We start from the raw sequence: 24,863 nt of genomic DNA, 5'->3' as shown, positions 1-24,863 counted from the left end.
AATGGTAAAACATATAGTTCTAGCCCTTCAAATGTTCTTTATGTGACTGAGGAATGTCCACTTGGGCTGTGCTGTCTTCATCCTGTTGTCTCACAGGTTCCTGCAGCTTGCATCTGGGAAGAAGTCTAAACATATATGCATTTAAACATGTCTTTGGGGGCTTAAGTTTAGCAAGAAAATCTAAATGTGTTGGGTATGTGAATAAAATAACAGAAGTAGAACACATAAAATGCTTTTAATTCAGTGTAATTCCATAAATAATGTGGCTTTATAAAGAGCAGCAGAGTACTTTTTTACAAAACACAGTCATGCAAAGGCTCAGGGAGGACCTTCTTGGTCTCTCCTGAGAGCAGCCTGAAAGGAGGCTGTAGGCAGGAGGCTGGTCTCTTCTCCCAGATAACAAGTGACAAGGGAAGAAGAAGTGGACTCAAGTTGTACCAGGGGAGGTTTAGTTTGGATATTAGGAAAAAGTTCTTCACCGAAAGGGTGGTGAAGCATTGGAACAGGCTGCACAGGGAGGTGGTGGAATCACCATCCCTGGAAGTGTTTAAAAAACACGTAAATGTGGTGCTTAGGGACATGGTTTTGTGATGGACTTGGCAGTGCTGGGACAAGAGTTTGACTTGATGATCTTAAAGGTCTTTTCCAACCTAAATGATTCTATGGTTCTATGATTCTATGCAGGAATTTCATGTATTAGAAACAGTAAGCCAATTTTCCTCAAAAACTTGACTAAATCAATGTTTTGACATCGCTTTATGAACTGGTGGAGAAATACTTCCCCTTGTATGAAAAGGCAAATTCTGAGCCAATTCTGTCATTAAAGCTTAAAAGGTTGTTGGCTAGTTTTTTTTTTTTTTTAATGGAAAAAAGAAAATTAACCTTTTTGTCCAAGGTATTAAAATAAAGTCAAGGCATCAAGCAAATTGTATTCAATTAAAATTTTCCCTACACTAAACTGAAATAATTTGTAGTCTAGCCTGTCATAAAAAATATATTCTCACTGGCTTGTACTGTATCAATAAATTCCATAATTTAATTACAGTCCTTGTGACTTTTACTGTTTTCTGGCTTCTTTTGTGTGTGATTATGAATATCATTTTGCTTCATCTCCATTGATCTGTTCATGATTTTATATCTGTCATATCCCCTTTTAGTTGTCTCTTTTACAGACTGGAAAATCTCAGAGTATTAGTCCTTCCTTACACTGAATCTTTTATAAACTTGCAATCATTCCTTGTGCCCACCTTGCACCGTTTCAAATTCCATTCTAGCATTTTGAGATGGGAAGACGAGAACTGCACAGCAATAATGAAGCTGTAGACCTTTCTGTCACAGGTTTGTGTTTGTTCTTTTTTTGCTTGGGTATTTATTTGATTTTGTTCTTTCCTTATAGCTTTCCTCACAATTCAGTTCTATTTGCCTTTTTTTGCACTTGAGCCAATGTTCATCCACAATGGCACCCTAATTTCTTTACTGCTAATACCTAATCAAGATATTATATCTTTAGGTTTAGGTATCATATAAATTTGTGACATTTTATATCACCTGTCTACTCTATTGTCATGATATCCTTTCACAGATCATCACAGTTAGTTTTAATTTTAATTATCCTTAATAACTTATCAACAAACCTTTCTACTTCTGTATTCATTTCCTTTCCAGATTATTTATGTGTTGAGTGGTGAAGTCCCAGAAAATTAATTCTGTGGCTTCACGACAATCTCCCAGTTCTCCATACTGATCAGATACTCCTACAACAGTTGGATTTTTTTCATCTGTTGCTAATTCAAAATAGAGCTGTCCTGCAGCCTCTCTAAGGATTTCATTTCTTTGACAGCTTTTGATGAGTGACCCTGTCAAGAGCTATTTGAAATGAAAGTACACAGTACTAACTTGACCATTCCTATTTGTATTCTCTCAGACTTTACAGGAAAGTTGTATACAGATTGAAGCATGGCTTACCTCTTTAAATGCTGTGTTCCTGGTATATGACCATATGGTCAGATCACTATATAGTAATGCAATAAATATAATCCTACTAATTGTACTTTTCCATGTATTTTCTATCAAAAGACTTGACACAGAAGTCAGATTTACTGGTCTGTAGTTCCTCAGATGTTCCCAGGAGTCCCTTTTTTAAAAAAAAAATCCCTACCTTTTCTACCTATGCTGCTTCTAGGCCTGAAGCCCTGTGAAGGAGAAGAGTACATCCCACTTCCTCACATGTATGAGTTTGGCCTTGGGGATTTGTAAGGATTTGTAATGCCAGTATGTCTTCATATTTCGTCTATTGAAACTTCAATTATGAGAACTTCAGTCTTGATAGGGGAATCTGCCTAAGTTCCCATGTAGTAAACATTACAGAAAATAGTTCATTTAGATCTTATGATGCAGCCTTGTACTCCTGAGGTATACCTTTTAAATTTCTGGCATCTCTTGACTCTGCATACTTGCTGACAGGTGTTGTGATTCAATGAATTTTAAAAAGGGGTTTTTTTTTGCTTTTGTGTAAGACTTTGTCCCTGAAAATCATTGTGTTGAATTGGCATATATTATTAAAGATTTGCCTTTTTATCCCTGAAAAAAACACAACTTAAAATAAGATTATATTATTCTCGCTTTTAAAATAACACAGTACCTATGAACACATCTGAAGGACAATATTATTTTCCAGATCTTATGTTTTTAAATTACATTAACTCCCTTTAGTAGGTATATCCTGTACAAGTATTGAATGCTTTTTGCAAATCATGCCATCATTTCATGTTCCTTATGAAATGCTGATCTATTCATTTCCTATAGCATGTTCTGTTCATCTGGGTTATTGTTACGCTAGCAAGTGACATGCCTGCAGCAACTGGCAAAAAAATGTAGAAAAATTACCGAGCAATTGTTTGATGTCCTTATGAAAATTAGGAAACAAAAGCCTATTATTGCAATGGGATATTTTTCATCTTTATTATTTATGATCTTTGAGACCAAGTAGGCCATTACAGTTGTATAGACATCAAGGGAATTATCGAGGCTTTACCTTCCAACGTTACATTGTAATTGCTTTGCTATGGCTGTTGTGCCTCCTGGCTCTTTATCTCCCCTAGTTTCTGTTTTGGTCACTATGAGTAAGGAATGGTAAATTAACCACCACCTGCATTTTCATCAAGTTTTTTTGTTCATTTGTATCAGGTGCTAAAAGGAACCTGAACTTCTAAGAAATATCGAGGCCTTGAGTTATGTGCATTAGAATCAATCTCTCTCAGACTTATATACATGACTCTCAGAGGTTTGGTTGAGGCAATAAAAAATTCTCTCTGTCATTTTTTATTTCCAGTTATCAAACATGAAATATAACAATAAATAAAATTGATCAGCACAGAATAAAAACATAATATACGATTTTCAAGTGGCTAACAAATCACTTAGCTCACGTGGCCTGAGCAGTCTAGAGGAGCAGAGAGCTGTTCTCAGTGCTCCCATGTTCTGCCTTCCCATGAAAATACCTCCTTTTGAACAATCTTTTAACTTCCTAGAGATGACTCCCATGATTCAGTTTTCCTTAGGCTAATTAGTTAATTTTCTACACTCCTTACTTCACAAGCTGTGCCTTTCTGCTGAGCTCAGATCTGGGTATGAAAGTGCTGAATTTGTGATTGGTATGAAACAGACTGCTCCAAAATAAATCTAATTTACCAGATCTTGAAATTTTGTCAGAGAGTTAAAAAAGTATTAAAAGCCAAACTTTCCTTTTTGTTTAAGAAAATCTTACCCCTGGGCTTTATTCTGAAAATTCATCCCACCTTATGTTTCCTGATCCCTGGGCCTCTGCCCTTTCAGCATGTATGAGGAGATCCTGCCACATTCCTGTCCAGCCAGGGTCTTCCCTGGGTGGGTGAAGTCAAACTGAGATGAAACACCAATAATCCTTCTGTTATATTTCTGATTACCAGAAAAGGCACTGATTCAAATGGATGAACATATCCCAGGACTAAGCACAGCTTGACTTTGTTAAAATTAATGGCTTGTTAGTCACATGGGCAGAAATGGAGCTCAATATTTATAGAAGAGATTATTTCCCTGTCTCCTCCTTCAGCTACTGTTTTTTGGCAACAGTGCAAGTATCTATCACAGAACAATAATTACATATTCTCCAACTCAGGGAAGGAAAAATCTTCATAAAATCAGGTTTAATTTTAATAAGTGGTTTCATTTAACAAGTTGTTCCTCTGACTTGGCTGCAAATCTGTGACTTGAGTTCAAATCTTTGCTATGCAAAGTGTCCTATGAACCCTTAACTATACTGTTGCCTGCATTTTTAATTTTCCACCACAAAATAGAGATAACAGTAAATCACAATAATGTGATAAACACTGATTGTGAGGTGCTCAGATACCACAGGAGTAGATGTGACAACATTTCAAACATTTACAGATATTACTACAGCTAAAACTGTTTACATTCTCCCCTATGGACCATTTAATGGACACAGAGAATAGAATAAAATAGAAGGATCTGTTTCTTATGGTTGGTTTTTCAGCTAAGAACAAGCAAAAGAGCTACAGATTGGGTATTAGTCATTATCACTTTGAAAGGGACTGCTCCACCTCTTCATTTAGCCCAACACTCCATGTGTTACAACCTCAAATGAAGAGTGTAGAAAAATTGTGAGTCTATGACTGTGTCCACAGAAGAAAATTTTTTGTCTTCATGGATAATGAATCCAAATCCAAAATCAGACTGCTGAGAAATCTTGACACGTCTGCTCCAGCTGTGTAGAGGTTAATGCTTTCTGTTCTATCAGTCTTCCAGATATTAACCACCTTCTTGAATATCCCAGAAGAAAAGCTTCCATGATGACTTCTTAAACCCTTCAGTTAAAATTATTTGGGTTTATTTCAAACTGTTTAAGTAACAGCTCTTCAGCTTACTTCAAAAAGTAATTTTGAATGGAATACTTGAATAAGTGGCTGATAAGCTTTTAAGACAGTAGCTAGAAAAGAATATAAGATTCCTGGCTAAATATGTCAGAGTGCTATGGAGAAAATGAAAGCTAAAGATTTCCTGTGCTCAGGAGAAAGATTAGGCACAGATTTTTACTTGCCACTATTTCATTAGCAAAGATACAACCCCCATAGTTCAGTGATTAAGGGTGTTTGCCTGACAGCTTCGGGTGAGGTCCCCAATCTTAATCACATGGTGTAGGAATATTAATCTGGTTCTCTTACAGCCTTGATAGTGTTCTAATCACAAAATTATTGGGGATTCTTATTGGCTTGGAAGTTCCTCTCAGTTTCTGGGAAACCACTTGGGGAGTGATGAACTTGTCCTGATGCATAAGAATTTTCTAATGATTTTACAGATCAGTAATTGAGTTTCCTATCACATTATAATTATGACCTGCTGTATGAATATGTACCCAAACCCAAGAAAATTTTAACTAAGAAACTATGGCAGGAATGTTCATATATAATTTCTTCTATCAGTAATCTGTGATGCAAACTAGGGTTGTCTATGGTGTGGGTCTTTTAGTGACAAATAAAAATCTAGTATTTCCCCTGAAGACCTGCACCATTAAATTTTCCCAAATATTTATTTGGAAGAGAGATCCCTGAATATACACATTTACAATTACAGTAAATTCACAGCACAAATTGAATTATTTCAGGTATAATTATGATACCCACCATTATATCCTGACTGCAGCAGAAATCTTCAGTGTATTGGGAAGAATTTATTGACTCACCTGGCATTAATCTTACTCTAAATGGAAAGACCAGTGCCTGCAAAAATCTCTAAAAATTTACTATGGGAAGGGTTGTTTTATGATTACTGTTCACAACATTCCTTCCACTTAAAGTTCCTCTAGCCAAGTTTTGAACTATAAATTTGTATTTTGAGAAGCCTTAAAAATGCTCACATGAAATTGCATTCTGCAATGCACTGAACGCTGAAGTAGCAACAATGTTTTCATATTTTACTCAGAGAGTAAATTCTATCAAGTATTACTGAGTGGAAAGAAGTCTTTACTAGAGTCTATCCTAATATGAAAGAAAATTGAGTAATTCAGTTTCTGGGAAAAAAAATACCTTAATGAATACAGGACCAGAAGGGGAAAAACTCTTATTTAGTTTACAACTAGGGGACAAGATGTTAATGTATTTCTAATTATGGAGGTATAAATGTAGAAGACTTTCACACTTAACCAAAACAAAACATTGTACAAAAGCTTAAACAAAATTTTCCTCCTTCCCCTTTAAAATCCGTCTTTATATTATACTCTATCTCACTAGTCTGGCAGTTGATCTCTGAACTCTAAACTAGAAGTAGTATTCCCATCTTGAGATATTTTAAAAATTCGTTATTTATAAATAATAAATGGTGTGCATGTATGGCATGCATACATAAGAACATTCTACCTCTCTTAAACAGCAAATACAACTAAAAGCATTTTCAACTGTAAGTGGGTGTGTTATGACTAAATTATAGAGAACTGGGGCCAGACCCTAAGGATACAAAAGCAATGAGGTAAGCTCAGAACAAGCAGTGAGGGGAGCTGTGGTATTTTTAGTTCTTCAAACAAGAGGCCAAAATTTCTAGTCTACAGTTTAGTCTGCAGAGATCTCTGTTTACCTGTGTTTGTAAACATCAGGCAGTAACTATGACCAAGATTGCTGGCTCTCTCTATGTAAAGACGTCTTTACTGATTCATAACCTAGACTTCAATCCATCAATTTTTTCAGATATGTATAATCTAACATCTAAGCTTTTCTGCTAAACCCAACACATATGACATTGGATGAAACCAAACCTAACCCTTTTGATATTCATTTATGAGTGAGGGCATATGAATTGCTTGTCTACAGCATTCCACTATGCAGATTTGTGCATTTATAGTTCTATGGAAACATGATAACCTGAACATTTTCACTATATATATAGATAATTTTTCTGAGCAGCCATAGACATCAAGAAACATCAGGACTCCACTACATTGGGCAACATGCCATCTTGCTTGAGAGGCCTAAGAATATGGGTCAGCAAAAAGCTAAAAGAACTATCATCGTTTCTTTTTGTTTTTACAGAGGAGAAGATTGTGCTGAACTGGCACAAGAAGTCTGTGGCAGATTTCTTTTAGGCATTGGTGGGCAATGATTATTGTTCCTCCTTTCCAGTTGCCTGCTGTTCATCCTGGTCAGGCTCACAAAAGTTATTCAGAAACCTGGAAAATATTATTTAATCTAAATTATTAGGAGGAGAATCTAATTTTCACAGTGCTTCTAATTATCTTCTTGATGGCATGTTCATAGTTCTTGAAGAACCTAATTTCTTCTATAGTAAATTACATAGTTGTTTGTACTTCAGATATCACCTAAAGCTTCATTTTTCTTGCAACCTGTACTATTTTTTTACAAGATAAAAACACAATATCCCCTTTGCACTTAGGTACTAAAAGTGTCGAAGTTGTTGCAGTCTCCAGAGTGGAATTATTTTTTTTTTTGTTCTGATCAATTAGGACACAAAGCTATGTTGGTCTAAATATTCATTGTTATCTAATTAACCAGAAAGAACTTCCTAAATGGGAAACATTTTTCAGTTGAGACTACTCATATAACCATGTAAATACAACTGCCTATTATTTCCTCAATAAGAAAGATCAAACTAACACTAATGTTTCTCCTTCATTAGCAACAGCCTTTGAAATACCTACTGCTTTAAACCCAACAGTAACAAATTGTCCTTGTTATAAACTTACTGCAGTCCTAACCTCAAGCAAAATTCCTGCTGTTCATGATCAGTTTATTTCCCTGTGTTGGCAAGAACACCAAAGTGACAAGTCACTCTTACTTGAATGTTATGCCATACACATGATTGCAAAGCAAGCAGTCACTTGTGAATTTGTATCTAAGATCCTGAGACAGTAAAATACTTCACATTAGGTATGACCATTCTTAATAATCTAAAATAGTTCACAATGAAAAAGGTTATTTTTGTTAATTATTTGCACAAATTTTAATATAGTCATTAATTAAAATCTTACCAACACATTTTTGTCTGAAATCTTAATAGCTATAGTTTGATGCAACACCATTCCTAATCCCGAGCTGAATTTAGAACATTTTTTCTCAAGTTCATTTATTTTATACTTTGTACACTCTGTATATGGATCAGTTAACTCTTTCCTTTGTGTAATGGTTTCATAAATCATCAGGAGGAGAAGAAAAACAAGAATACATGAGTGCAGAAGATGTTCAAGATGATACATGCCTAGACTCTTAAAATACTTTAACTAAAAAAAGCAACAACCATATTTCCAGTAGATAGTGTTTCTATAAACTAGCGGGAAAACTTAGCAATTAAAGCTCCTTGGAACAGGTTATCTTAACAGAGCTCAAAGTAAACTAAACTCAAAGCAAGCTGTTTCACAGTGTAAAGAGTTCTTGTTCTACATTGAATGCTGGAATCTAATCTTTTCCAAACCTTTCTCAGTTTTCCTCCTGCAATACTCCCTTGGGTTCAGCCCTTTTATATTGTCGAAAGACCACCCCAGCATGTTATTTCTACTTTTTTAGGATAAATCTTTTACAAATGGTGTCTTTGAGCTTTTGTGTGTTATTTGATAGTGCACTTGAGCCATTTTACAATCCCTATAAAACACTTTGTAAAGAGTTATTATATAGGACCCCCCCCTAAAACTTCCTACATACCTATAGATTTTCACTGAGAATTTTAGGTGGAAGGGCCATTGATGCTGACTGTAACAGATTTTCTAATTACATTACTATTTTGTGGAAAAAAAAAAAAACAAACTAAAACCATCACCACCACCACACACACACACACACCCACACACCCACCCACCCCATCCTATTACATATATGTCCTGGTTTTCTATTTTAATTGAAATAAGATTACACTGGGTTTGTTTTAATCCTGACTCTCATCCTATTATTTTTTACAATGTTGCCATAGTATTTAGGCACAAGAGTAAAAAAAAAAAAATATAATCAAGGTAGTCTTACATTGGAGTTGGGTTCTGTCCTGGAGCATTAGGAGGAGTTCCCACAGTTTCCAGCTAGTCTTGCATAGTTTTTATGGACTTGCACAATTCAAATATGAACTGTGACTGGACACTTAAAAATGTAAGTTAATGATCTTGCAATATAACCCACATTAAAAAGGCAGCCAACAAGGCCAGAAACTCCAAAAAACCTGGCAGGATGAAGTCACAGTAGGTAGGTATTTTCAACTCCCATTAAAATCCAGGTATGCTTTCTGTCTTCTAGAATTCATCTCCATATGAATAAACACATTAGAAGACAAAATTCATAATGCAAATAGGAAGAAAAAAAAATCTGTAGATTTCTGGAAAGGGAAAACTGACAGATCATAAACAATAGGGTTAATCTTTAAGCAATTATCTCTAATGTTAATCATTAGTTAATTAACTACTATTAGCATTCTTCAGGGATGGAAATAGTCAATGGCTGTAAAACTGTTAATTTTGCTTTATCTTTATTTTTATGCATTATTTGTCACCTTACTATTCTATACTGGCCTTTTATATTGCTTAGTTTCCACCACTGAGGAAATTACTATGAGTTCTCCCAAATTTTTCTTAAGGTTGGGAAGAAGAGCTTTAGATAACCCACCAATATTCAAACAACATACCCCAGAGTTCAACCTGCATAAGCACATGCAGAACACATTCCATTATGGAAAAGTAGAAATGAACATGCTTAATACCTTGATAACTGTACATTTTATTGTTATGTGAGACCATTAATCACATAGAATTAATCAATAAAATTAGGACAGACAAGATTTAGCTCACAGAACTATAATGACATGGAAAAAAAATTGAAAGTCAAGGTCTGCATTCAGTTACATGAGAATATGTCTGGTCAGATACCTCAACCTAGGTTGAGATATGAACTAATTTGCTCTAATGGAACACAGTAGAAAGTATCCTCTGACATCTGAAATTGTACCGGTTCTCTTTTTTTCCTGGAAATTTCACCATAGCAAAGCCACTAGGCAGTATCTACACAGAAATAAAATGAAGAATTACTTAATTCTTTCCTGTACAGGAATAATGTTAAAGTTAACATATTTTCAAGAGAAATAAAAAAGATTAAAAAAGGGAGAAAAAGTGGAATGGAAATGTGTGAACTTGAAATAACTGCCTTATGCCATCAAGCATCAAATGTTTTATGCTCCCTAGGTTTCTATTTCCTAAATTTGAAGATGTTATCTGTTGTTTTTATTAGTCAAGATAATTTACTGCTCCCAATCAGCATCCAAGCCTGCAAAGATCCATTTTAACAATGCTGTTTATTATTTGTAATCAGTTATTAAATAATTCCTCAAAGTTTCTAATGCATTATAAAGGCAGTTAATGAAACGATACATAATTTTTTTTTTCCTGCTAAAACTTTTTATCTCCTTAGGTAGAATTTTAGAGTAGTTTTTATAACCCAGCTTGAAGTGAAATTGAATTATACGAAATGACTGATTGTCAAGGACATCTGAACAAATGAGGTATTCATTTTATTCAGAATCCATTGAAGGATTTCTTGATGTTTTTATTTAATTTGCTTCATATCAAGGAGTTAAGTTCCCCTTTGAGGCACATCACAAAAGAAATAAAAGAATAATAAAAGCCAAGGAAGTTCCTGCATTCTTGCAGAGTTTGACAGAAAGCCTTAATATTATTCCGTGTCTTCCACATAGATAAATAGAGACCAGCGTTGTCATAGGAGTGGTTTTTGTTACAAGCTGTCCAGTCCCCTGGGTACAGGTACTGCTTATACATCAAAACCTGAGAACACTGACAAATACATCAAGTAGAATATTTTTGATTTAATGATATATATGTCCAGAGAATACAGACTATATAAATAATTTTATTTATATAATGTCATTTGTAAAAGCTGTTTAAAACCACAAGCTCTTCCCGTGGTTTCTGACAAATGTGCTGACTGCATAGGATAATGTAAGTTGTGATGCCAACCATTAGAACTCAAAAGGCTGCATGATTTTTAAAATTAAGCCAATATTTGAAAAGTTGAAAGTGATTCAATTAATTTTACAATCAAAAAGCTTAAAAAGCCACATTCAATATCATACAACATAATACAACAACATAGTGTCAAGTAAACTTTCAGGAACTTGGATATTTGTTTTAATACCCTTCTTAATCTCTCACTTCCTTATTACACTCCATCCTCGGCTGTTTCTTTCTCCACAAGTTCTTCTAATTTTATTTAGCTCTAACGACCACCTCTTTTCAGCAGCTGTATTATTTCATATTTTGGAATACAATGTATATATTTTTTTTCAAATTCTGCCATCGTCCATTGATATTTGTCAATGGGACAAGGCAATATAATCTAAAGCAATTTCTATCAAAAAGAAAAAGTACAGTACCATTAATGGAATATTTTATTTGTGATCCCAGATAGTTTTTAAAAGGCTTATACTACTGCATTCTGTGGAGGAGGTAGAACAAGGCAGATCTTCTAAATAATACATATAATTTAGCAACCAGAATCTTCCTGAATATCTTTTCAAGGTATGTTTATGGAGACTTCAAGGTTAGGTACAAAGCCTGGATCTCTAAGAAACTTGCCTAGTCACACAGGAAAGCAAACAATTTACTACGAAATACTAACAATCTCCATTACAAAAAAAGGGGGTTTTTCATAAATCCCAACAGATAAAAAATAAGGCATAGAAGCCTGGTAGAAATTAATGCACGTGAAAAAATGAATTGGGAAATTGTTGAGGAGCAGTTCATCTATGTGCAAATGCCTCCTCAATACTCCAGCACAGTTCAGGAGGTTGGATTATCACAGTTGTATGACAGCCAGCCATGAAACACAATTTTGCTTGAGGCTGGTATATACTACCCACTTGACATTTAGGAAAATCTGTGCAGTCTTCCTTCATAGATTTTGTTTCTTAGGTCAGTGATGTAGACTGCTGACTTCTTCTTTATTTACTCTCTCAATTTCTTGTATTTGTATTGTGTGCCTATGTACTCTTAGTCCAATATGGATAATTAAACTGTTGAATTTCTGCACAAAACTGTAACTTAATAAAAGCATGAGAAATGTCATAAAGAAACAATAGAGCAAGGTACAGATAATAAATATGACTATAAAATTGTATCTTTTTTTTTTTCACAGTTCAAGCTGATTAAAGACCGTCAATGTTGGGTTTTTTTAATTTTCTAAGGTTGATACTGAAAAGATCGAGTCTGCTATGTTAATTCAGTTAAACACCTGAAACCAAATAATTAGCGCAGGTACCAAACCAACAAAAGAAAATAGGAAATGATGCACTAAAACATGCAGCTTTTGCTGCAGAGGCTGCATGCTGTGCAGACAGAAATGTCAATCTGTTACAATGAATAAACATTAACTTAATTCCTTTCTGATCTGTGAACACATTTTTTACTTACTCTGTTAAAATAAGTCATCTGTGTTTAAGTCCAGCTTTTGTAATGCTTCCACAATTTAAGACTAGTCTTAGTTTTACAAAAAGCTGTAAGCAAGACAAAAGCCTCAAAGTCTTTTTCTTTCTTTCTCTCTGATTTATCTAAGTATGGACTCACACATGCTGAATTGCTGAAATGTATTTTTGAAGAACTAGAAAGCATCATTAAATGTGGAACATTTTGGAAAACAGGAAAATATAGACTCTTATGTAATCATAAATCATTATTCTAAAAAAAAATGACAGAAAAAAGAAACAAAAAACAATTATAATGTAATAAATACAGATCTTTTTGTTTCAAAAGAGAAAATAGCACAGTTGTGTCTATATGTAGATATTCCAACCAAATCAGTTACATATCATTCATATTGAAAGGTTCTATTGCTCCACAAGAAATACTATTGGAAGATATTTTCTTTTGATTTTTGGGAAAAAATCCTAAGCCATTTTTTGATAATAAGAATTAGGTATTTATTTACAGAAAAATTACTGGTTACTTGCCATGATGAAACTGAAAACTACCTGGATAACTAAGTGCCATTGTAATCACAACTGTTGTAATATTCTTGGTGGTGCTTAGTGCATTGAATTGGAGCCTGGAAGTGTAACAGGTGTTCAGTAGAGCAACAGGTAAAGTTTTAAGCAATACAGCCTCTGTTCAGTTGTCTAACCATGTGTGCTTTGGCCATCTGAGATGCCCGAATGTGTATCTCCTGGCACCCCGCTGCTGGTCTCTATGCCCTATGTGATATTTGCCAGTTCCCTGTGGATGTCTCGGATGCCTGAGGGCATCTCAGTGTGGCAGTAGCCATTTGGGCTGAAGCAATTGAACTGAGCCCCAAAGAAACAGACGTTACTGAGAAAGGAGATTTGATTCTCTTTGTCAGTGACAGAGCACCAGAATAACAAGAAGGAGGAACTGTTCTAAACAAAATACATCAGGAGGTGTCAGATTGCACCTCAGCCTTCAGAGGTCTAAATATTCTCATAACTGTTAGATCTTTTAAAAGAAACTGTCTCCATGAACACCTTTCCTCTGCTGATTGCTGCAGTAAATGCATACATATATTGAAAAACAATAAAATCATGGTTCTTAAATTAACTAGAGTATTTTTGGCTTAGTATTTTTGCTTCTATGTGGTACCCAGAAATAATGCCTTTCTTACCATCATTTCTCAGTGTCAGAGGTGTAGGAGGACTCAAAACTCTGGCATTTGTCACTGTGTTTTTTACCAGGCATATATAGCTGCCAACATCAGATGTTTGCACCTTGGAGATGTAGAGATTGCCTGTCTCCTGAGAGATGAAGCGTCTGCTGTCTTCTGCCACAAAAGATGGGAATTCATTAAATACCCAGCTATAGATGATCTCTAAAAGAACACAGGAAAAAAAATGAGAGAAAGTAATTACAGAAACGATACACTCAATAAATGTTCATTAACTTTATTTAAATAATCGGGGGGGGGGGGGGAGCTAGAGGCTTTTTAAAGTTTTTATTTGTTTGGTTTAGAATTAAAGAGGTTTTTTCTTTCCTTGGAATTTTGAAAATGACATAAGCATTGAGTCTACAAGTTCCCTGGGAAGACAGATTTAGTTCAGGAAAAATAATTAAATTATTCAACATATTAAATAACAGCCATAAAATATTAGATAACTCCCTTTTCTAATCTTTGAGGTCAAACCAAAAATAATATACAAAGCATTCTTTTCTCTATTTGGTCAAATTTGCAGTGAAATATATCAAGATGCTTCCTACAGAGCAAGGGATGACTTTTGCAAGTGTGTATAACCAGTTTTTATTCTGAACATCTGTTTTCAAAATCAGCAGTTTCTAATAATTGTTCAACCTACCTTGCAGGTAGTATTACTGCATTACAGTTTTTCTACATCTGCTTCACTGAAGAATCTCAGAACCCTTCCTATATGCAGCTTAAATCCCTATGATCAATGAATAATTCCTTAAACCAAAGCTACCAACTGCTTTGCCTCATAATCTGATGGATCAAAGACTAACCAAAGTGATTTTAAAAAATGGTAATTAAGGCCAGTCCCTTGGTTCTTATTTTTATCCCATGAATCACTCTGTTCATCTGAAAAGTATGTGCTTTTCCCTTTATGCTCATAATAATTGGTTGAGAAAAAAGATTATTTCTTATTATTGTATGAGATTATATCATGACTTATTAAAATCCTAGATACAGTAATGTCTTGGCATTAGAAACATCAGTAAAGTTAATGAGATTCTGGTTTAGCAGGGAACTCCTTGCAGGGAATTATTCATGTGGAGTTCCACCAATTCAGACTTTAAAGCCTTAACCTTATGTATACTTTTTTACATGTTTTTTTTCCAATCGTATCTTCACTGTTTCATTTTGTTTTCACACTTTAAAAAAATATTCTCCACTACTTAAACTGGCATATTAGCTATAAGGTAATTTCTCCTATAATCTCCCCCTGTGATAGTCTTTAAAGAACTGACTTCAAAATCAAAAAAAGCCAAAGCTAGTTTAGGTACATAAAGTCCCCAATATTGCATGAAGATGCAAACTGCTCCATCGCTACAGCAAGTTCCAAGTTTTTAGACTCATATTTCTTGGGTGACTATTGTCAGCTTCAGCAGCAATATAAAGACAGTAATTGCACCTGTATCAGTCTGGTTCTTTCATACTTTTATCCTCACTACAGTCAAAATGTTTCTTGATATAAAGGTAGTTGGAAAAGGAAAGGATCAAAGAGGTGAGAAGAAACACCTCAAAATTTAAATTTTTCTGGGTCCTTTTCTGCTAATGATAGGAGAGGCATTGGTATAGCTGTCCATGGTATGAGAAGTGTGAAACACCTTAACAACCTAACCAAACATATGCCATAGCCAGATGAGCAGTTTGACTATAACAGTATAGAAAGCTTAGAAATTCCAACTGATCAGTTCCTTCTACCCTTATGTTGTACCATTCCCTGATACAGTGGTCAGAAAGGAACAGAAAACCACAATGACTGCTATTTTTAACCAATATAAGCCCAACAGTACAAGCAGTGATGTAGAGATACAGAATGTTCTGATTAATTTTGAAGAAGTTCAGCCTAGTTTTGAAGTCAGATGAAAATTCTCTCATGAAAACCTCATGGTGTTAGTACAAAAATGCTATGTTAAAGGACTAAACATATTTACCTGACAGTAGGGGAAGACTTCTCCAAAATGGAGAATTAAGCTGCACACATTGACTTTTTGCTTAAAACCTTTCTCAGATCTAATTGTTATTCTGAGAGGTTACACAGGACGGACCCTGAGGAATTCAGGGCTCACAGAGAACTCTCTGAGTGTTTAAAATTCCCTTCCTCTTCTGTTATGTTTCAGGAAAATATTAAGTCCAAAATATGTGCCTCTGAAAATTTTATTGCCACATTTTGCCATGATGTCTTACCTGGCAGAAATGATTCATGGCAGCACAAAATTCTATAAAGTGATGACGAATATACAAGTTCAAGGAAAATGCATAGGCTTTAATCAAAGACACCTGTTACCAGCTCAAATGGAAAGCAATCAGTCTCACTAATTGCTCAGGCTTAAAAGTAGTTCAAACCAAATGTGAAGTAGTCATCATTGTCAATTCATTGGTAGTTTCTGTAAAATCGAATTTTCTCCATTTGTAGTCTAAACCCACATGCAATTAATTATTTAATTATTAATTAGAACTACTCCGAAGGAACCGATTTCAGGAATAAATTTTTGTGCGTCTAAGGAAATAGAATACTTAGTTTTTGCTGGTGCTGAATCCAGTGGGGGTATACTGACATTTTGTCACCTTCTAAGTGATTTCTGCTGTTAAAAATAGAATAATGGATGAATGGGTACTGGCACAGGGTACCAATAAAAAAGTAACAGACCTTCTGTCAGATCTAAAACTCAAATCTTTTATTCTGTTAAACTGCAGTTAATGCTTTTATTTGTGCATACCTACAGCACCTGTATTCCAGCCAGGAGCCCAAACTCCAAAGCACAGACAATAGTGCTAAAAGTTTATTTCTTGATATTGTCAGCTCATTGACATTGAAGGAATTAAATCCTATTTTTCATTTCTAAAAAGCAAACCCCTGGGAATAATACAATTTGAAATACCTCAAGACTTTGCATCTGAATGTTTAGATCTGGAATTGATCTGGAATTCTGAACCTTCTTTTCAGTCAAAAAGTCCCTTACACACTTTCTTCTATTAGACCTGGTTAATGAGTTTAGCAGGTTCTTAAATATAATTTTGAGGGTTATGTTCATACGGTATGCATAGGCTTCAGCAGAAATATCTCAGGGAAACTCCCCAATTTCCAATGCATGCTATACAGAACAGTCAGAAACAACCACAGCTGGCTTGGGATTTGGGGACTCAACAGTTTCTAGCTGACAAAAATACATGCATGATCTTCAAGAAATGATTTTACAAAAGGGTGTTGAGAGAATGACTGCCATTATGGGAAAATGGTTGTACTTTGACATTAATCCATTGTACAAATGTCTCACACTTCTAAATCTGCAGCTATAGTAGAGGATAGAACGTCAATGATGCATATATTCTGGGGCTCTGACTGTTCCCAGTTTGTATGCCAGCAAGACAAAAATTTAGCGTTCTTAAATCCAGTATTTCTAATGAAGGCTGCCCAAGTACCAAACCTGGGGTTTTGTTCTGTTCTGTTTTGATTTTTTTTTTGTTTGTTGTTGTTGGTATTTTTTTTTCCTTCTGGCAGTATCATGCATAAGAGAATACCCAAATGATTCAAATGACAAATAAAAATAACTAATAAAGAAAGAATGATGGAAAATCAACATTTAAAACATTGCTATCTATAGACAAGTCTGTAAAATATTCTGAAAATACATGCACAGTAAAATATTCTGAAACAAGTGAATGTAGTTACATGCCACAAGTGCCACAGCAGTTCAGCACAGAGGCACATGTAAATTACAAGAGAGGCTTGCGTTTAAATACTGTCTGAAATCCACTCTTATAAAATGTTAAACTGCTAAGTGAACCTTTTGAATTTCAGAAGAAAAAGCCTAAGACCAAACAGATGACACTAGGACTTTTTGTACACAGCTCACTGCACCTGTCAGTGAACTTCAAGCCTATATTTTCCTATAATGGTTTATGCTAAAAGGTTTTAGAACCAGTGTCATTTGGCTAAACACAAAGCACAACTGCAATTGTATTAATTTTTTATTAGGAGACTAAACTCCAGAGATGCATCTCAAGACTGACAGGTAAATAACAGTGACCTTCAAGAAATTTTGAAGCTAAAAGTCAAGATCTAAACAAACTAAACTACAACTGTAAAATCAGAAACTAAAACTGTAAAATCTTATCTTGTTCTAGATAAAACCTCCTGAAGTCATCTCCTCTTGAGAAAAGGCTGAGTAAATGGCTTCTCCATGCTGTACTCATTTTGCTTCAATAGGGAAAAAAAGTTTAAGTGAAAATAGGAAACGGAATACTGATGTATACAGAAGTTTAAAGTATTTTTACAGGATATATGCTGAGCTTATTTTTTATTTTTATGCCCATCTATTTTATTTTTAATGTGACACCTATGCCAAAACCACAAAGATGATGCAAAGCCCTTCCTGGAAATTACGGTTGACTGCCAACACAAAAGAAACTTGTATGTAGGTGCTATTCATCAACACAAACAGAAATAGAGAGTAAAAAGACAGAAAAATTATGAATTACAGAAGCAGTTGTAAATTGCCATTCTCTTGTGGCTTGGGCTGGAGGACTGTTCTTATGGTAAGTTCTGTTGCATCCAAACACTTGGTGTGAAAATTATTTAAGTCATTCTGGAACTGCAAAACTGGTATTTCCTTTTATGAATGACCAGAATAGTGTCTCCAAGGAGCTTTGTATCTGTTTTCTGAAGGTATTTGGAAAGTCTTCCAAATGTTCAATTTGTTTCCATATTTTATTAAAGACTTTTTAGTGGGCCATGTAGGTGAAAATCTGGGTCACTTGCTGATAAAATAGTGAGAAGAGAGCATTTTTCTCTTGCCAAAACAAATTTATTGTATGAGGTTTTGTTTACTACAATTTCTTAAATGATTTTTGTTGATCTATGTTCTCTGTTCAACAACACTAATTCTTAAACTGTCACAATGTGACGTACTTCCCATAATGGATGAAGCTGGAGTACTGACATATCAGCATTTTTGTTTGTGTTTTTGTCGTATAGTGCTTTTGGAAAGATCATTCTGATGCAGAATATGTCAGTACTGTGGCTATGCAAAAGTCTTTCTGTCATTGTGAGTAAGCAAGAAATCACCACTTAAGTATTGTAACGAGAGCTATGCTGGAAGCATTCAGATCACACCAAATATTCACTTCTGTATTTGTTAGTGCTTGAATGTTTCCCAGATTTGCTTCAAGGCTTTCCTCCTGAGAAACTGTCTGGTTTGTCCATTTAACATGGTTTCTGGACAGCCTTTTCATTAGTCCTGTGAGCTAAGTGGTATTTCAGGTAGCAAGTGATGACGTAACAAGGAAGTTGCCATACAAACTCCTTTAAGGCCACCTAAAAGCTACATGTACAGTCAGTAGAATGGTTAAATATTGCATCTTCCAGGGAAAAGCATGCAAACATACATCCCATAATTGCACTTCTGTGGAGTTATGGTGTTTGTACAAGTCTGTTTTGTATCTTTTTGTGATGCAGTGGGAGATACAGTACTCCATCTCCTCCAGTATCTTGTTGGGAAAACAGATTTCCTGTTTAGGATTTCCTCCGATTACTGCAGTTCCACAAGAGGGCAGTACTTGATGATTAAACGGTACTGATGCCTGATGACAGACAAAATCTGATATAAACTGGGAGTTTTAGCAACTCTGAAGAAGTTGCTTCTTCTCCTTTTTTCTATTTTTAAGAAAAGCAGCAAAAAGTGCACTCAAGATTACAGGCTGAATTTCCTATACATAGCTATAAACCATGACATTTGCGTGATTGCTTTGTTTTGCCATATTCAGAAATACTCTGTTTAAACAAAGTATTAGGAAAAATATATGCCCGAATTTCCCCTGCTCAAAATAGGAAATCTTAGTTTATCTCAAGCCCAGTTTTCACCCTTATCACACTTGTTGTTTGGATGTTCTGTGTACCAACCACAGAATATGGGTGCAATATGCGGCACTCTCTAAAGATGGAAAACACTGCACATTCAGAGGGGGGAAAGCTTCTTTTTAGTTCTGATGAATGATAAAAATGGGTTGTTCTTCCACCCTCCCACAACAACCAGATAAATAATTTTGGTGCGTTTCTTTGTGCTGCTGCGTCTTATTATCAGTGCTCATTAATCCTCCAAGAAAATATTTAATGAAGGTAATTTATTTGTTGCATTGTAATGCACCCACATAGAGCAAACAGATATTGTCGATTTATCAGCCAGCAATGAAATTGCTTCTTTTCTGCTCTGGGGGCTCTGTATCTACTGCTTAGTTACCTGAAACACAATTCTACCAGTCACATATTTGTCTTTGTTCAGATTTAATTACAGTGATAAATCTTCAAATATTTTCTTTCTTGTAACCATTTACACAGCCAATAACTAAAAAAATGGTAGAAAAGGTAAGTGTACTGTCAAGACTGATCTTGTACTGGAGGATACTAACATTATATTGTCATTACCAGCATACACAGTCAATATAGTCTCATTTGTACATTTGACATGTATGAAATGTAGCCACTCATTGAAACATGTAAACTGATGAAATCACTTTCTCATACATATGACCTTTAAAGAGGCCACATAGCATAAAAAAAAAAAAAAATATTGCTTCTGGGAAAGGATGCTAGATTATTATGCATATTTGATTATCACTATCATGATTTTCATATTAAAAAGATGTTCCATAAAGAATCAAAATATTGTGATTAAAATGAACTCAAAACTACATGTTCTTCAGGCCTCTCTTTTGCCCTCGGGCAAGATCAGATATTCTTAGCCTAGTTTTTAAAAATGTCCAGTGAGTTCTATTCCTAAATTTAGATCTTCAGAACAACCTATTTCATTGCTCAGTTAATAATTAGACACTTTTCCTGAATATTTGCGTATAATTCTTTTAAATAGTTTATTACTATTCAACTTACGATCTTGAAAATATTGAAAACACTTTATTGATGACCTATGTTAAACTTTTACACATACAATGGAAGACAATTATCCTTGTGTGTATCAAGCTTCTGTTTCCAAGGCTAGATCAGCCAAATCTCTTTAACTTCTCCTTAGAAGTCATGATTTTAAATTCTCTGCTTAATTTTATTGTTGTCATCTCTACTGCTTTTCTACATCTTACAATGTAGGACCCAAACCTGGACATGGCATGCTCTTTGAGCCATTAATGCTATTGATAATTGGAATAATAGTCTCATACTCTATAGGTAGCAGTCGTCTTAGTATGACCTAGAATTGAAGTATGCAATTTTTCATTTTACTAAGTATTTAATTTTCTGTAATAGCAGTATTTTTCTAAGGGAGAATATGGTTTAATCACTTATTTCCCTTTGTTCTATCTGTAATTTTTTTCTTTGGTAAGTATTGTAACCTGCATTTTGCTGAATTTTGTGTTACTCATTGCAAGCAATTTCTCCAATGTATTGACCCTTTCGGATTCTCATTCTATGCTCTGCAGTGATTGTAACCTCTTGCAGCTAGGAATCATTCACATATGTTACCTACACTTTTCCTTCCACTAGGCCACTCACACTTTCAAAGAAAAAAGATTAAATTTTATATGATTTGTTCTTGACAAATACACATTGTCTGTTTCTTAACACATCATTTTCATCTTATTACCTACAAATTCAGTGTTTAATATTATGACACAGTAACTTTGCAGAAGTCACACTCAGCCTGACCATTGGCCCTCCTTTATTAAGGAAAAAAAAAAAAAAAAAAAAAAAAAAAAAGAGAAAAAAAAAAAAGACATTTGATTTTCTTGACACATTTTGAAATAATTTTTGAGATACCATATTGTCAGTAACATTTTCATGTGAAGGAATGTTTAGACATGCTATAATTTCAGAATTTAAGGCTATTTAATCAATACATATTGTCTTATGTAAGTAAAGAAAATGTGAAAATTATGTAGATTAATAAAAAACAGATGATGGTAGAAACCAATATTTTTTTTTGTTAGGATTGAAAGAATCTTATCACTCTCTACAGCTGCCTGAAAGAAGGCTGTAGGCAGGTGGGGGTTGGTCTCTTCTCCCAAGTAATAAGCGATAGGACAAGAGGGAATGGCCTCAAGTTGCACCAGGGGAGGTTTAGATTGGATGTTAGGAAAAACTTCTTACCTGCAAGGGTGGTGAAGCTTTGGAACAGGCTGCCCAGGGAAGTGGTTGACTCACCATCCCTGGACTCAATGATCTTAAGGGTCTAAATGATTCTATGATCAGTAATTTCCAAAGGCGAGTATTACAGACAATTTTGTTCCAGCATATAGAAAGGGTAATCAGAAAGACCCACATCATTATAAATGGATTAGATTCAATCTTAGATGAAATAATTCAATGGCTGATATGAAACTCGATTAATATCCAATTGAAAAAGTAAGATATAATTAACAATATTGGAAGTAAATAAATCTAGTCAAACTAAGGCAGTGTATTTTATTGTTCTTTTTCTTGACAAAGACAGAAAAGTTTCTGTAATGTACCTAGAATTCATGTTCTATAAAAGGAATTAGAATAACCTCAAAATTAATTTATTGTACATTGAAAGGATTAGAAAATGACTGCAAAGCGTGGTCAAAAGGATCAGCTGTGAAATTCTTTGTCCCGTACTGCTGAACATTTTAACAACTGAAAGCAAACCTATGCAGCTGTATTCACTGATCTACAGGAGATATAAAACTTGGCCATGGCAAATGTGCAGGACAAGACATGGGTAAACTCTGATTTGGATAGCTTTTTATTACTATTTGAACCTTTTATTTTATGATGAAAATGTGTTGAATGTACAGTAACACAAATAGGTTATTTCTTAATAATTTGAATGAACAAGAATTCTGTGGTGATGGCTAACTACAGTACTCACATGAAAAGTGTGGCACTGGAAAGTAATGAGGGTATTGTTTAATGCTCAGGAAAGCACAACACTGTATAGAATATTTATGTGAAGAAATTATCTGATCCAGCAAAACCTTCAACAGAATTTAAAGTATTTTTTTTCTCTTTTTTTCTCTTTCACTCTTTAAATCTCTCTTGTTCTCTGATCATGCTATGATACTTTATTTTCTCTACTTTTTAATGGTAGTGATGTGATAGTTACTCTGGCATGGTCTGCTTCTTACCTAAGTCTGCTGAAGGGGTGAGCACGATGAAAAGCTATACTCCAGAGCATTGCAGAGTTCACCTGCAGTGAACCTGTACCCAAGTGGGATGTTGCATTGCATGGAAATTTAATTCCATTTTATGACTACTGCAATGATACCAATAGATTCATCAACACAAAAAAAGACCCAAAGTAATGATAGGATTATGATCATCCAAATTTTTGGAATATTGCTCTGTCAAGTGCGAGAGTAACATTATCTCTTTTTCAGCAAAATCTCTGCATCCCTAGCTTTCCTCTGTTCCTCATTTAGCAACAAAAGTTTTGTTAGGCAAATTCTGTACTTTGGCTGAAAATACTCACTAGTACTCCAGTTATCAGAGTATCAGTCTCTCAAGGACTTTATATGTATGTTTCAGTTTGGAGTTTTGTACTTCCAAGAAAGAAAACAACTTAAATTTGACACTTTATCCCTCATTCATCTTTTTTCCTAATGCCAGGAAGGATTAATAGTAGCAGAAATATTTCTTTTAAAAGATTTAATTTCAGGCTTCTGGGTGCAGAAATGAAAAGGCTGCTGCAGTTCTAGTTCATACTTCAAAACACTATCTTTTCTAACAGCCTTCACTACTTTTTACATGCAGTTGTCAGTAATTGTATTGGCAAAAACTGAGTTCATAGAGACACCTTTGTATGGCTGCACATATAGAACTTAAGATACACCCCATTGCCTCTCTGCTTTATATTCTGGTGCTATGTGTTTTAATATAAATGTAAAGGCTTTTGCTGGGTCTCTCTGCAGGTCAGTGTTTGGTGAATTCCACCACAGCCACGGCATGATATGATTTGTGGATCTTCCTTGGGCCTGCTCCTTTGCTCCTATGGTATTTATTACCCTAAGGTCTAAAATCAAGGGCAGTACCATTATCATCACTTTTATATGGGAAAACTGAATAAGATGGAAGGAGGAGACTTTGAAGCAGTCATGAATCAGGCAATATTCAAAGAGAAATCTCCACTAATACATAATTCTTTCAGTTTCTGATATTCTTTCCTTTCCTTACCAGCTCTTTGTTCACCTACAGGAAATGCCAGCACACACACACACACACACAAAGTAGCAGTCAACTAATCCTTAGAAGTTGTGTAGATGAACATCAGAGATAGGTAGCTACACCCTCACCCTCCCTCTGAATTTGACTTTCAAATGTTAAAAAAAAAATAAATTAAAAAAATAGCAGTATAAATCACATAATCCCCCAGATGCTCAAGGTCTAGTGCTTAGCTCCTTGTTGGTGTATTTTCTAGGCTTAAATTTACCAAGGAATGGATCTTCCATTACATCTTTCTGAACACAATGGAACATGTGAACATATGCTTCAGAGGATAACATAAAACCAAATTTATAGTCCCCAAAAGACAATTTTTAAGTATTAAGAATGACAGTGACAGATGATTTTTTTCACCTTAATTAAAAAATAACTCGAAGTGCAGATGAAGAGGAAGATACATGTCACATTAGCAAACTGCCCTAGAATGCTGATAATGCTGTTCAGCCACGTTGTAAAAATAAATCACTACAAATAACCTCACCAACAATAAATCATTTAAAAATTAACAATGTAGAGATTGTAACTCTTACGTGTTTCTACATACAGAAAATACACTGTTGAGTCCCTGTGCACATTGTTCTGCACTACTGGAAACCCAGTGAACTGCTTCCATCCATCTTCTACTTGTCACATAATTATTATTTAGAGATAATACATATCCTTCTGTTGTCTTACTTTCAGCCTAGGGCAATGTCCCATGATTATAACCTCTCCTCTTCAACCCCTTAGCAACAGCAATCAAAGTGACACCTGATGTGTCACACTATATATACATACCACATGGAAAAATAAGGTATTTGGCCAGCTCTCCCTGATTATTCTTTTTCTAAAAGAAATATCATTATTCAAGTAACGACAGGTGATTCTGTTCGCCCTTTTGCTGAGCACCTGCGTATTTTTCAGATGACTAATTATGTTTTTCAAAACCCTTTTCTTTTAGGCATGAA

General features: G+C 34.8%; 1 protein-coding gene across 4 annotated transcripts in view; it reads right to left on the bottom strand.

Annotated features, from left to right (window-relative positions):
• Positions 1–24,863, bottom strand: part of CNTN5 (contactin 5) — a 678,174-nt gene that overhangs the window by 161,127 nt on the left and 492,184 nt on the right. For all 4 annotated transcript variants that reach the window (XM_056329576.1, XM_056329574.1, XM_056329577.1 and 1 more), the window contains one exon: positions 13,662–13,865. In XM_056329576.1, the coding sequence (XP_056185551.1) occupies positions 13,662–13,865 (204 nt within the window). The remainder of the gene's footprint in view (positions 1–13,661; positions 13,866–24,863) is intronic.

The sequence above is a fragment of the Falco biarmicus genome, chromosome 2 (assembly GCF_023638135.1).
Source record: "Falco biarmicus isolate bFalBia1 chromosome 2, bFalBia1.pri, whole genome shotgun sequence".
NCBI classification, from domain to species: Eukaryota; Metazoa; Chordata; class Aves; order Falconiformes; family Falconidae; genus Falco; species Falco biarmicus.
This window is presented reverse-complemented; position numbering and strand designations above follow the sequence as displayed.